The 15095-nt window shown below is 35.6% G+C and overlaps 1 protein-coding gene across 1 annotated transcript in view; it reads left to right on the forward strand.

Annotated features, from left to right (window-relative positions):
• The window catches only part of NUBPL (nucleotide binding protein like), an 80923-nt gene that overhangs the window by 36095 nt on the left and 29733 nt on the right, over nucleotides 1-15095 (forward strand). Inside the window, exon 7 of the mRNA XM_042814048.1 lies at nucleotides 11862-11955. Coding sequence (XP_042669982.1) covers nucleotides 11862-11955 — 94 coding nt within the window. The remainder of the gene's footprint in view (nucleotides 1-11861; nucleotides 11956-15095) is intronic.

Genomic DNA, 15095 nt, shown 5'->3' on the forward strand with positions numbered 1-15095 from the left:
GTTTACATAATAAACTGCAAAGATGTTTGTACTTAACAGTGCATAATTTTAAAATATGGTAGTCTCACCAGGTGTCACTACATTGGGGAAAAAAAAAAATGTTGTCAGCATTTCAACAATCTTAAAATTATGTTTTGAGCTTTATTTTTCTATTGAGTTATCTTAGCCTGAGTTCAGTATAAAATGTTTTTAGTCCAGGTTAAAGTCTTTTCGGGGGGAGGGGGGAAAGCTGAGATATCAGGGTTCTTTAGAACATGAAAGCAGTTGCACCTTGAGGGAGTCAGGATGCTTTTCTGTTTATTTTTTTTATGATCCAAAGTACAAAAATTAAAAGATCCAGACACTTAATCATTGTACAGAGTATCCTTGATACTTTTTGTTTTACTTAGAAAGGTTAATATTTACCATTGAGAAAGGGGGCAAAACTCAGTAATAATGCTGGCCACATTTTGCAGCAAGATATGCTGTGATAAGCTCCTAAGACTGTGCTTCATGGGCTTGTGTGCCCAACCAGCAGATCACAGAAAGCAACTCAATGCTTGTGAAGTTTTTCTTTAAAGAAAGATTTAAATCTTCCATGAGCTTTCATTTAAAAGGAAGGAAAGTTAAGAGACATGCCTTATTATATCATTAAATTTAAGGAATCATTTTCAAGGGCAAGATAAGATGATTCTCTTACACCTTATAAAGAGTTTGTTTATTAACAAAATGTCTATCCTGATTTTTGTTACTTTTTTTTTTTTTTTTTGTACAGCCTAAAGGAAAAATAAGCAAATTTCTTCTCAAGCCAGTGGGTTTGAAACTAAGCTTTAGTTCGTAGTGTTGATGTTTAGAAAAGCCTGTTACAGGAATTATTTGTGTAGTCAATGCTGATTTGCAAAAATACTAATGATCACTTTGCAAGTCCTTGTCTGTTCACAGAGAACTGCCTAAACCAGTTCGAGCCAGTATGTACATATTGCAAGGGAAATGATTGTACTTTCTGGAGATGAGAAGCTAAGCATTAAATTCAGGCAATATCTAGGAGATTGAAAACTCCTCCTGTCTATCCCAGGCCCCCCAATTGCCTTGTGAAGTTGCAGCGTTCCTTTTGTCACGCCTTTGTGATGCATTCCTGAATATTTTAGGAAAGGTATGACTGAATGAATGTAGACTTGATTCTTTTGTTTCCAACTGAAGCTACAAAACCTGTTTTGTTGCCTTTCGTCCCCTAATGAAGTAAATAAGATCTATATAGATGCCTGTTGGTTTACTTGGCTTGTGTTAGCAGCTGATATGAGAAAGGATTACAGTCACTAAAAGAAATCAGCAATTGTAAAAAGAAATGAAAGGAAAGCCAGAAGAAAACAAAAACATTAGCCAGCAACTTAGTGCAGAACTGGAAGCATTTGCAGTAAGTGTATTTTAACTGCTTTTAAGGATTTAAAAAAAAAAAGTAAAAAAGAAAGGGAAAAAAAAAGCTTAACAAGTAAGTGAAAATGTATTTACTGCAAACATTTCTTGGCCTGGTTCCTCAGCTGTCATGGTTATGACTGTGCAGCTACTGCTGTGGGAACAGGCTGTGAGAATGTTTTCCTTGCTCTGCTTCCAGTAGTCTCGTCTCCAGCACAAATTGCACAGGTATGCATGTCTGCCCTCCTTTGTATAAAATAAAACAAATGCAAAACATGCAGCTGTTCTTCTGGATTTGACTAGGCAGGAAGAAATGGAGGGGAACTCCTAGTTTTCCAAAATGGCTGCTTTAGGGCTAGAACAGATACTGGTTTACGTATATTTATATTTTATTCCTGGAGCTTTAAAGAAAACTATTTTGAGGTTTAAAGGATTGCATTATTTCTCTTCAGCAAAGTTCAGAACTTTGTGCCTAAAAAAATGTCATTGTGCTTTGTCCTTTAAGAGGTGGCCATTTAATTATGTTCAGAAGTGCTAAACAGAAATATCGGTGGCAGAGAAACTGAGAAAAGACAAGGCACTATTTATTTTCTTTCCTAAATGAAGCTTTTATTATTTGCATGAGACTTCACAAAATATCAAGTGTTACAGGTGCCTTATATGCTGCTTTTCCACTCTTTCTGTTCTTCTGAAGTGATAAGGGAGTCTTGGTAGCTCTTGTAAGTTAAATGCAAAAAAGTGTGTGGTTATCTTCATTGCTGTACTTGCACACTGTGTGGCAGTGCCTGAAAGGTGGGTGCCTGGCCTTCAGGAATGGTGTTGGAAAGTCAAAGAAAAGCCTGAACTGGATCCATCCGGGACGGTATGAATGCCTCCTTTGTCATTCCCAGCGTTGCTGACAGATTATTTTCCCATCCTGGAGATACCTTCAGACTCTTTGCTGTTGCATTAGCAAAACACGTATGGTATCATAGAGTTCTGAAGTTTGAAGCTTGATGTGGAATAAATGGAAATTAGTGGTGTTACGGTCAAAGGTGGGAGGGTCACAGGCTGGAAATTAGCAATATTGTCTTAGGAAAAGCCTATGAGATGTCTCGCTTTCTGTGTGTCATGGATTTCAGCACTTATGTGTAGCCCAGATTAGACAACTGAATTTATGTATAGGGTCATGGTTGCTCCTGTGACTCTTATTTTCCTTGTCTGGTGTCTGAGATAAATGGCACCTGCTTGAGAAAATAAATTTCATACCTTCCATCTTTTGTATGAATTGTCTCATATATCTAATTATGATATAAAAACCCACAATTACACCAGCAGAACCAGTATTCTGGCTTTAGTTTGTTTTTAAATGGCTGTGAGTATTCAGCTTTGTGTTGGATTCAGTGTTAACAGTGACAGTTTCATTTTGAACATGTTTGCCTGATGGGTCTTGTAAGACTGTAGGGCTCCTCTCTCACAAGGCTGTATATAATTATTGGATCCCAAAAGGGTGTCTGGTTGACACCTGGTGCACAACAGAGATTTTGGTATTTGCAAAAGACTTTTCACTATCTGTCTATTTTATGATGAAAATGTGTGTGGTTTTGACTCAGACATCCAAGTTACTCTGGGTTACAGGCACCCAACTCTCATAATTCACAGTTTGAGTTGCTGTGAATCAGAAGAATTGCTTATGAGGTGTTATGTGTTGGTTTAGGGTGCTGCCTTCCTAATTATTAAGTCAGATATGTTGTCCTTGTGTCATTAAAACTGTACTTCAAAAGTAAACTGAAGTAATTATGGATGTAAGACATTTGGCTGAGGGACACTGGTAAATATTGGCTATGATGAAAAAGGTAGAGAAATACTGCAGTACAGAGAGTTTTCCTAACTATGAACAAGGAAACAAAATCAAAATTCAACGTACCTTTTCTAAACATTCCTTATGAGTGCTAGAGTTGAAATTGCAGCTCAGTTTGTACTCTTAGGATAATAATATTTTCTACTAGTAAGTAACGCTTTGCCAAAGGACACTAATATGTTTGAAGTGGCAATTGGCAAATTGTAGTTTGATTACTCTCAAGCTAGTTTGTCACTTTGGACTTTGCTGTGCCGAGTCAAGTAAATAGCTTTCTGACACCTAACACTAATAACACAAACACAAAAATATAAGAAGATAAGGAGATATGTGTAAGTGAGGAAGGAGTTGGTCTGCCCACTTCTGTACCTTCTTCAGCTGTAGCTGCATTCACTTGTTAAGCAGTCAAGATCTTCAAGAGAGCTTTGGGTTACTTCTGAATGTGTAGGTGGAGCTCTCACTAATACTGATTGTTTTGTGGTTTTTTGTTTTGTTTTTGTTTTTTTTTTTTACTTTTTTCCATTTTTGACATTTTTCATATTTTGTTCACAAGAGTACTGTCCTGCTCTCACACCATTAATAGATTGCTTAGCATCACTCAAATTTACTTTGTAAATAATGTGTGAATTTAACAGATTTTTTTTGAGTTAATAAGTTTTTTTTTTTCAATTGAGTTGGCTTCCATTCTGACCATTGAAATTTTGAGAGACTGATTCTTCACCTATGACATCGTTCTGTATCTCCTTTGCTCCCAGAAAATAAATGTGGGTATCCAAGTCTGTGTGCAGGTTTTGTACCTATATTCTTTGCAGAAAGTGATTATTTCTCACTTACTAAATGACTGACACAAATGTAAAATAATTGTACTAAAGATACCAAAGATTAATGTTTGTTTGTTTGTTTTTTCTCCCAACCTGAAAAACTTTACCATTTTTCTGGCTTTTTTTTTTTTTTTTTTTTTTTTTTTTTTTATGCTCAATCAGCAATGTCTTTTAAAAGAAAAATAGTTTAAAGCAGAATTATGCCTTTGGAATATGTCTCTTTTTCCATGTAGTTAAATCAGTGCTCATTTTAAGTATTTTTTTCCTGTATATTAATTAAGAAGTAAGAATTGGAGTTGAATAAAAATCTAGAATGGAGATGAAAATACAGAACCTGCCAGTAATCACTTAATGACTCATGGTATCAGCATTTTCAGCAAATTATTTTAATTAGCTTTAGATTACAAATAACAGATTACAAATAATTAATATAAATTAATAAAAATAATTTAGATTACCAATAATCAGATTACTTCTGATTTATTGTTGCAGAACTAGAACTGAGGGCATGGGTGGATGTAAAAGCATGGATCTGCAAGCATGGCAGTTATTTTGGCAGTCTTATGTATGAAACTTTCATAGATTTTTCATCTAATCCATGGTAATGCTTTGACTACCCTAACAGTAAGTGCATCTTTAAATTGAAGTTATTTACATTTTGCAATTATATACACAATTTTTAGAATCATTTATGCTTGTTATATCTTGTCTGCTCTTTTAATACACGTTTTGTATTCTACTCTTTGTAATTACAATCTGTATGTAGTTAGCTTTGCTCATTTCTAACCTAAAGGATGTTCATTAAACAGAAAACTTGTGTCAGCCCACAGTCTATGGTTAAGAATCCCAGTGAGTCAGGGATTTTGCTTGCTCTTGCCTGTGTTCTTGCTTATACTCTCTTCACTCTCTCATCCCCTCGAGTCTTCCTGTGGAAGTGAAAGGTTCCGTATACTTATTATGTGACCTTGCTGTTATTTCTTGTTTCTTGATGGATGCATTGATTATTGTACTCCAGAGTAAGCTGAGTAGAGTCCAATGCTGTTTTCATTAGCAAGGGTAGACTATTCAGAATTAAGTGACTAGGGAGCATATGCTTGTGAATTTTAAGTACATAAAAGTTTGGACAGTAGAGTTTTGTCAATGTTTGTGGGAAAGCAGGTTATTCTAAAACATACGCATGTAACATTTTATTGCTGAAAATTAATGTTTCAACTCAAGGCTGCTTATTCTGAGGTTAGATAACATCTCACCAGACAGAAAATCTAGCTCTATATTGAGACTATCTCTGGCCTCAGTTCAGTGATCTACATCTAATTGATTCTTTTCCAATTCTTATATTACTCTCTTTATGGTAATATTGGAGAGCTTTCTTCAGCAGCATCTTAAGTGATCTGAACAACATATATGATGTTATTTTTCTTCTGTTATGTTTTTTCTTGAAGGTCTTTAAGACTTGTGTCCTGAAATCCTGATTTCTGTACAAAAAAGCATTATACGCTTAACAGGGTTTTTTGACTTTTTAAATTTAATATTTTTCAGTTTAGGTACTAATGTGAAATCAGCTTCTCAGTGAGTCGCAGAATTGTGCATGTATTAACCTATTAATAAATGAAGAGTTACTTTTTAAAATCAGAGTATAAACTGAAGTTTGAAGAAGTGAAATGACTTTTAAAGGCTGTTAGGCAAACAGGTTTCTGTTGTATAGCTTAGGCTTTCAATCTTGAATTATACGTCAGCTTTTAACATCTTTAGAGAAATACTGGCTAAATTATATGTGGAGGGTTGGTTTAATAAATTTTTCCCGTTTGGTATCTATTATGCAGACAGCATATGTAAATCTTATGAGCTGAAATAGATTCCTAATAACACTGCCTCAGAAGTGGTTTGTTAACTTTAGGACTGATGGTTAAATAATGCTGATGTCCCTCTGTTCTTAGGCAGAGCTCTAAGAGGCTTAATTGTTTAGGTGATATCTGTAAAGCAATTGCACCAACCTGGTTATTAGTGTAATTGGATGATGTGATACTAACTCACTTTCTTCCAATTTGTTTAGGTTTATGTTAATTTTTTTTTTTTTTTTTGCTTAACTTTATTGCTGAAAGGCATAAGAAGGGAAAATTGTCTCCACAATTATTTTCTGAACATCATTATTGAGAAGCTGAGCTGCAGACAATTTTATTTCACTGAACAGGAAGAAGGTATATTTCTGAAGAAAAGTGTTCTGTGTTATGTATTACAGGCTGTTTGTGGGTCAAGGATAGAGAGCAGCAGCAGAATGATCAATCTCAAGACTGACTGCATAACACAGTTTGTTTCTCAAACTGTCTTCTTTTAGAGAGCAAATGTTTTGAATCACTGTGAAATAAGAGTTTCATCTCACAAAGGCTCTTCCATAGTAGTAACTCAAATGTAGTGGGAAATTTTTATAAACAATATTGCTGGTGCTATCTCCAGTAATTGTTGTGGATATGCACGCAGCTACTCCTTTTCAGTTATCTCCAGTGACCAGCCACAGGTTCTTGAGGACATGTCAAACTGCTCTACATCTCAGTGCCTCTGAGGCTGCAGCCTTGGTTGGTCTTCCTGTGGTTGGGTATGAGCCTGGTGTCCCTATCCTCAAACTCATTGTTATTGTGTCTTCTGGGATGTGATAATTTAGGTGGGTTAACCTGTAGGTTGTATTGGTGAGGGTGACAGAAACTTCAGGCTTACTGCATCATATTCTTCATCTGCCTTCAGTAGGAGGCCAGTTCCCATTTCAGTGGTTGACTTGAACACAGCTCTGATTTCTAGGCACTTCATGTTTATATTCGAGAAGAATAGGAGAATTTCCTACTCCTTACAGAAATCATGGGAGAAAACTGTTCTTGGACTTCACCCCAATTTCTCTCCAAACTTTGGCAAAAGAAAAAGAAAAGTGACTGCTTAAAAATACCTTAGAGGGAATTTGAATTACTGCAGTGCATTGGTTTTTCGTAGTGTTAAATTGCAAGTCTTCAAGATTGGTTAAGCTTCATAGGACAAGTCAGAGTAGCAGTGTTCTTCATTCAGAAAGTGTCAAGTTGCATTATGCACTGTGGAATCTCCTGCTATAGTGTAAGAAGCTGCTATGGTGCAAGTAATTATTTCAGTAGTGGAGAGAATGTTTCTGTAGGACTGAGCATCTCCTGTTCTTTAGTTTATCAAATATTCGTGAGTATAGGTACTTTTTAATTACAGTATTGTAAATTTTATCATACTATGAATAATCTGTTTTCATGTAACATGAAGCTGCATTTTAATCCCCACTGTTTGTATGTCTTTGACAGACTACTTAAGTAAATTTTCAGGGAATTAATTTTTAATGTTTGTTTCATGTATTAACAGATATATGAAAACTTCTGTACATATTCATTCTGAGTTTACAACAAATTTTCTGAGCGTTGTTCTGTTCAGCTGTTTGCCTGCACTAAATCATGTATATATACCCAACACAGTGGTTAGGAGGTAGGGAGGTAGGCAGGAATAGACCTTAGGCTGTCTGCAATGTAGCTTTTAACTTTTCTGATCCTGGTGTTCAGAGCTTGGCTGACTGCTGCCAAGTCTGCACCTGCAGTGCTGCTTGATTGAAACTCTGCATGTATTCCTCTTAGTAAGAACAAATAAATAATATCTTCTGTTATTTACCAAACACCAGGATTACTTCAAAACCACAAGCAGCAATCCTTCTTCTATGCTAATATTCTGTCATTTTTGCCTAATGCACACAGGATTCTCGGGCTTAATTCCTCAACAGAATGCCATATTTTTTCTTTACTCTGAGGTTTGTCTTGCTATTTGGAACCCTTGCTCAAAATGCGTATCTGGTGCTTTGATTATGAATTGTCACATAAACAGTGATTGATTCAAGTAATTTACATGGAAGCATTCATGGTGTTTCTGAGCAAGGGAAAAAACACAGAAGCACATGGCACTTAATTATGTTGCTTAACAATAAATGTCAAGTTAAAGCTTTTTTTAAAAAAGATGAATGATGTACTTAAGGAAAGCAAAATTATTTTTCTATGGTTTGAAATGTTTTGCACACTGTATATATTAGAACGTTGAAGGTTTTAGCACTCTTAGACATCGGTGGAGGTGCTGACAGGTTACAGATGCTACAAGGCAGGCTTTTGTAACTGCTGTCTGCTTAATGCTTGCAAAAGAAACTCCTTTAGTGTAAAGTGCTGTTAAGCTGAGCTCACTTACTTGTATGCAAGGACGTTTGCATGCAGGCACACTTAGAACCATAGAACATGAGGACTGGTGATCCTGGGTTGATAAATTCTTGCATATAAGCAGGATTTGCATTCGAATTTGTTTTACATCACAGCTTGATTATACATACCATTTTAATAATGTTGAAATAATGTCAGTAAGAGACTTCAGAATGCCACTCCTATATGTTGCAATTTTAAGTTAATTAAATGTCTCTCTTTTTTTTTCTGGTTTATCAATATTTAGTAAAAGACTTGTATTTTTTTCCTCTTTTAATAGTGTGTGCATTTCTATAATGAATAGTTACACCTTCCAAATTATATTCAGTAACGTGTTTAATAAAAGCCTGTCGTATTGCATTACTCCTGTGGGAGTGTTGGAGAAGAAACCGAACTCCAATGTTCATCACTTTCCTATTCTGCACTAAGTGGAAGTCTGCAGAGTGAAATGTGGTGAGGTGCAGAATTCTCCAGCCTGCGTCTGAATAGATCCATACTGGCTACAGGATATTGTTCACTCCCAGGCAAAAACACTAGCTTAGATCTTTTTAACAATTTAAAAATATATATATATTTTTAATAAAGAGCAGTTTTCAGTCCAGTTTGGTATCCAACTTCCAGCAGTTGTACTGATGCAATTCTAAGTTGATTAGAGGATGATTCTGGTACATAATTAAACATGTGCATTTCTAGATATATTTCTTGTTTTGGTTTTGATCTAGCATGACAGGAGCCTGTCTTGCTGCTACTGTGTAAAGCAGCAAAATGTCCTTTACACTGCTGCTATATTGGTGTACTTTCTCCTTTTTTTTCTTGTCAGATTTATAGGAATTATCTTCATCAAATTGTGTTCTGCTATAATTTTTTCAATCCATTTATTTGAAGAAAATAAAGAAATAAGGTGATTTCAGAGCCATAAACTACTAAAGCATTATAATGTAATTGCCCTCTGTGTTAAGAGTATTTTTTCTGTTGCCTAGCAATGAGATTTACCATGAGTTTCACCATGTGCTTAAAATTCCATTGTTAACATCTGTTCACAGAGGTTTATAACTTGAACAAAAATCATTACTTATGATACAATCCAGGAAATTCTTGTTACGGGGTCACTTACTAAGTAAGGTTGAGGCAGATATCTGATACATTCAAATTTCTGTACTCTTTCTCCCTCTCTACAAAGTGAATTTTGAAAACAGCTTATTCATTCATCCCTGGTAAAGGTGGTAAAGGTTGTCTTTTTTTGTTTTGTTGTTGATGTTTTGTTTGTTTTTTTTTTAACTATTTTGCAATATTCTTTGAGGTGATGCTTGAAGCTGAGCTTATGTAGTAAAGAACTAGAAACTGCTCAGTATCTAAGCTTTTCTACAACCATAGGTGGTTTTGGCAGACTAGGTAAGAGAGTCAGAATAATAGTTGGGATGGACAGTTGCATGTATTTCAGGACTGCATCTTGCTGCAAGGCAGAAGGCAAAAAATGAGTTTATTTGAAGTTTCCACAGAAGGATTTAAGGAAGGAGAACATGATGAGTGGACTGGTAAATTTGGGCTTAACAAAGGATGCCAGGATCATGCATTATAAAGACACAAGGGAAAAAAGTCATTTTGATGTAATCCTTTGTATGAACTAAACACTCACTACTTTATTGTTCAAAATAGCTGTGATTATTGTGAAGGCTCTATTCCTGTATATTTAAATATGCACCTTTTTATGGCAGATGTGTTTAGCTGAAGATCTTAAAGGACTTTGACTTTTCTCTTGCTGTAAGCTACTGCTGTTTTATAGCATCTGTATCAATAACCTTTCAATTTGTCACCTTTGTAATAGTTAATTTTTGATTAAGAAACAGAAATTTAAAGTTCATGCCTTCATGTGAGCAGAGGTAATTTTATCTGGAAAAGGAGACATCTTCAAGCACTGCTACGTAATTAATATTGCTAATTAAAAAACGAGATAAAAATAAGTAAAAATGATGCATATTTAAAATAATCTGGCTTCTGTATCTCATGCTTATGTTTAGGGTGTACACTTCTGCACATAAGTGAGATTTTTCCTTGGAATTATAATCTTGATATGATTATGAATGTTAATTATTTAAGAAATCTGCTCAGCACAGGTCATTTTCACTGACAAAATATTTATAGTATTATAATATAGATCAGAATATGCAGTGTTAGCTGTGGTTTAAAAAGTAGCTGTTTAGCTAGAAATGGTCTTCGGCACTATTTAATGTTCCTGCAGTGTTTGTAAAGGAAACAAGGAAAGGGGGGAGGGCCTGATATCAATTCAGAGTCCTAATTTAGATGCCGAAAGTAAGATTTGGTAACTCACCTTACCCGTCCACCTTTTCCAGGAAGTGCTTTGAAATCTTCTGTCTTTATCAGTCAGCCATGAACCATTCTGTTTCTTGCTGGACTGCTACATTGTATTCGTGGGCTGGATTTAGTGTCATTTGTGCTTCTCCAGCATCTTCATCTGTACAAAGACTCAGTGAACATTCCCTTGAGAAAGTCTGACACTCCAGAACAATAACTGGCAACAGGCAAAAATGGCAATTGCTTTTGCAGTTCAGTTGACGCTAAGGAAATGTGCAAAATAAAAAAGATGAAATTCTATTTTTGTTTGGCATTTTCTTATTTAGTGGAGGTCATAAACTGCATCTGTAGTTTGAATCATATACAGCATCTGATCACATTGTCTGTGTGGACAAGAAGAGTGAGGGGAGACATTTATGCATCTTCATTGTTTTTAATGTGGCTATGATTTCTAAAGCTTCTGTACTGCAGAGACAAAAGACCTCATATCACTATTGCTGGCTAGGAAGAGTATTAACCTACACTGTGTCAGAGTCAAATGGTGGGTCTCTTGAGGTTTAGTTAGCCATTGGGAAATGTTTAGGCAAAGCATAGCTTGGCTTTACATAAAATGGAGTAGTACTATTTCCTTTCCTGGGTTAGGAGGGGCTTCATTGTTCAACAGCTCCCCTGCGTTGGAGCTTACAGAGAATGAGCATTAAAGTACCCAGTATTTCAAGGAGAGTTATTTAGCTCACCAGGAAGTCTGTACTGGTCAAGAACATAAATAATCACAGCAATTCCGGAATTTGAGCCTAGGACCTTTCATCACTTTCATTCGATGCCTCATTAGTTTTGATTTATTCTGTGATGTCTTATGTACTTTGTAGATCTGTGTATTATACCTGGTGACTTCGATTGAACAAATCATTTTTTTAATAAACAGCTATTTTTCTAGTAAATAGCAGCACATTCAGTACCATGCACCAGTTCTCCATGCATGAATAACTTCGCAGAAACAAACAAAAAAGGATTGCTGAGGAGATTGTACATAATTTCAAAGAATTGATAAGTAGTAAGCAAAATTAGTCAAAAATTGATGGAAATAGTTCCTAAGCAGTATTTGTTTCACAACAAATGACACTGTCTCTGTATCATTCTTTGTGGTGTCCTTGGGTTTACCTGTTCTACATAGCATGTTTTATTTCAGTCCTTGTGTCCTTCAGAGTGCCTTAAATAAAAACCCTTCAAAACTCCAACATATATTTTATCGTTTTCTTCTAGGTTGACTGGGGTCAACTGGACTATTTGGTAATTGATATGCCACCTGGGACTGGAGATGTACAGCTGTCAATCTCACAGAATATTCCAATTGCAGGTAAGTGCATCGTAAGACTGTTTCTGAGATTTGAAATTAAGTCTGGTAGTGTTAGAGAAGTCATTTTTAATAATGATGGTAAAAATCCTGTTGTTTTTATAACACACTAAGTAACTATTGTGTCAGTAGTTTAGTGATGGGAAAAAGTACTGCCAGGGATTTTTAGCATGTCTATACTGAGATTGTGTTGCATTCTTTTGAGCTAGGTTTCATAAAGATTGAGAAGTCAACTATTTCAGTATTCTGGAAAGAAAGGCAGGTGTGCAGAAGACTGTTAAGGCTAATACAGAAAAGTAGTTCCTTTGTCTCTAGCTGCTACATATTAATGTTAATACAATAATATTGTTTTTCTTCATGATTGCTTTTTAATTAGAAGCTGGCAATGCTGTTAATGCACAGCATGTATTCAGTTAAACTGCAGCACTGTAATGCACTGATGCATTAATTTTTCTCTTGTGTTATGAATTTGAATTTTTGTAGGTGGTACGAGCTTTGACAAATCAGTCTTGAGATATATAGATTGCCTTCTAATCCCATTGGTGTAAGCAGGAGTTAGAAATACTGCTTGTGAAAGGATCTGCTTAGCATCTCATGAGATCTAATAGAGTGTAATGGTCTTACCAGTCTGACATACTTCAACAAAAGCAATTGGTAGTAACCTGTCTAATGAATATTAAGAACTTAGTGGGATGAAGGGAGTCATTTTAAAATCAGGCAAATAGTATGTTTATCTTGTAAGGTGCAGTCTTGTGTGGTAATGATAGTTACTCATATATCTACAAGCTTGAATGTCTGAAAAAGTTGCATCTAGTGCTAAAGCTATGTGATATCTCACAAGCTTCCATGACGTCAAGTTTAGAAAAACCTAAATGTTTTGACATATGAAACTCAAATGTTAATCCAGCTGTGATGCTGTTGCCCCCAAATTGTTAATTATCTCAGGGGCTTTACTCTGCTCTCTGTGGTTGTGTTGAGTGGTGAAAGGTTACAAATCAACAGAATTGTGACAAAGGGTTTAATGATTTTTTCACTTAAGAAGTGTGAGTCTTCTATTGTTTTTGCTTATTTGTGACCTCAAATGTATGACGAGAAGAAAATCATGAGTCAAGCCCATTTTCTCAAAGAATCATAGATATCGAGTTGGATATCGTGAGTTGGAAGGGACCCACAAACATCATTAAGACCAACTCTTGGTATTGGAACTTAGTGCACATTGCACACACAGGTCAGTACAAAATTAATGTCTCCTGTTTATCTCCATGGAAACTACAACAGCTACAGAGATCGTCACAATGACATTACTTGATAGAGCAAATTCTCAGCTACCAAAGACTATTCTTCAACAGTCACCACCTTTAGAAATGCATTTTTGCCAGCTGTGAATGAGAGCCTGCATGCCACGCTCATACAGATCTGCACTAGAGGAGGTGACCAGCTGTTGTCAGTGCATAAATGTACCACCAACTGCCTCACTGTGCTCATATTCACTGCTTGGTCTCCAATAACATTCAGGAAGCATTGATGAGAATGTCAGTGGCTGCAATTTTTTCCTCATGAAGTAATTCAGTTCCACACCTTTTCTTCACTTCCATGTTAGATGCCATTTTGTCAGAGTGCCCCTCTACTGCCATCTCTCGTACAGCAACAAAATGTAATGGAATGCTGGTGGTAATGTTCAGCTTCTACTGCCATCCAATCGAAATTTGCCTGTGACGTCGTCAGCCAGCATAATAAAGTAGGCATTACTTTCAGAGTACTGGTAGCAGATCAGGAGGGCTTTTTACTATAAAGGTTTTTAGCAATGATGTGTAGTATAACAGTGGCACGAAGTTTTTGGTGAGGTAGAATTTCACGTTAAATCTTGTATGTAAAGGCAGTAAAACTATGAAATCCAAGAGGTGTACATTATGAGTTGTTTTAATATATGGTGTTATATTATTGATTGCTTTTCACTCACAAAGATGTCAATAGATCCTTGATCTTCTTGAGATTTTATGCCATTTTTCCCCAGAATTCTATACTGTCTTTAGAAGTGTCTCTGGTTGTGGTGCTACTGCACTGTCCTCTCTTACGGAAGAGTGGTGTTGGAACGCGCTTTAGTCCTGCATTTCCTAGTTTTCTAAGTTGCGTTGAAGTATGTTTATGGAAGATCACAAGTCGTTTCTAATTGATACACTGCATCAGTAAATGGAAACCTTAATTTAGATGATTTTTTTTTTCCTAACGGGGCTTCTCAGAAAGTAACAGATGTTTAAAATTTTTTTTTGCTGATAGCAATGTTCTTATTTTTGTGTGAGTGTAACAAATTGAAGAACTAAGAGTAAATATTTATTCGTTTTTTTAATTCAATATTTGAGTAAGTTTTCAGTTAAATACAGTTGTCATAAGCATGTGGTTTTCATACCTTTTCAATTTTGAGCTAAGTCGAAATAGACAAGATGTTGAATTAAGATAAAGGAAGCTACTTAAAACCAAGAACAAGCAGTACAGATTCTCTTTACATGCCATAAGGGAGAATAATTCCTTTCCCATGCCTCTTCAAACTATGAACTATAGGGTGTTTTTTAAATTTTAAAGACTGATTTGTTTGTCTGTTTTTTACAACCTCCTAGCTGAAGATTGCATGTTAAGTTCTAAAATCACATCCCTACCTCAGTTGCTCAGTTCATCTTGTTACTACTTCAATCTGAACTTCATCAAATTAGAAACGATGCCATCAGTTTACATTTGCATTTCAGTTTGGTTGGTGTAGTACAGCGTGTTAGCTGAGGTCAACTCTTTTACACTCAACTAGTGTACAAATAAGTCTATTGTGTTTTTGAGTAAGACAGGCATCGCAGACAGTGATTAAGATTTATAAATCCATGTGTTCTAACATGGATTACAATTTAGCAATTTATATAGAATTTCCCTGCTGTCTGTTGTGGGTATTTTTCATTCTTTTTGGAAGTGCTTCCTTTTTTGTATTACAAATTTGACTGTACTTTTTTTCTTTTTTACTCTGGTTAATTGGTTGCTGCAGATTCAAGGCTCCATAGCCTTGTTTAGCATATCTTTATTTCCTTCAGCATTTTTGCTTTCAAGGGTTCAGAAGATGGTGTCACAAATCTCAATGCTAATGTCTTTAGAGCAGCTTACAG

Source organism: Centrocercus urophasianus, unplaced genomic scaffold (assembly GCF_019232065.1).
Source record: "Centrocercus urophasianus isolate 14NV4802_14NV808 unplaced genomic scaffold, USGS_Curo_1.0 seq_14, whole genome shotgun sequence".
NCBI lineage: Eukaryota > Metazoa > Chordata > Aves > Galliformes > Phasianidae > Centrocercus > Centrocercus urophasianus.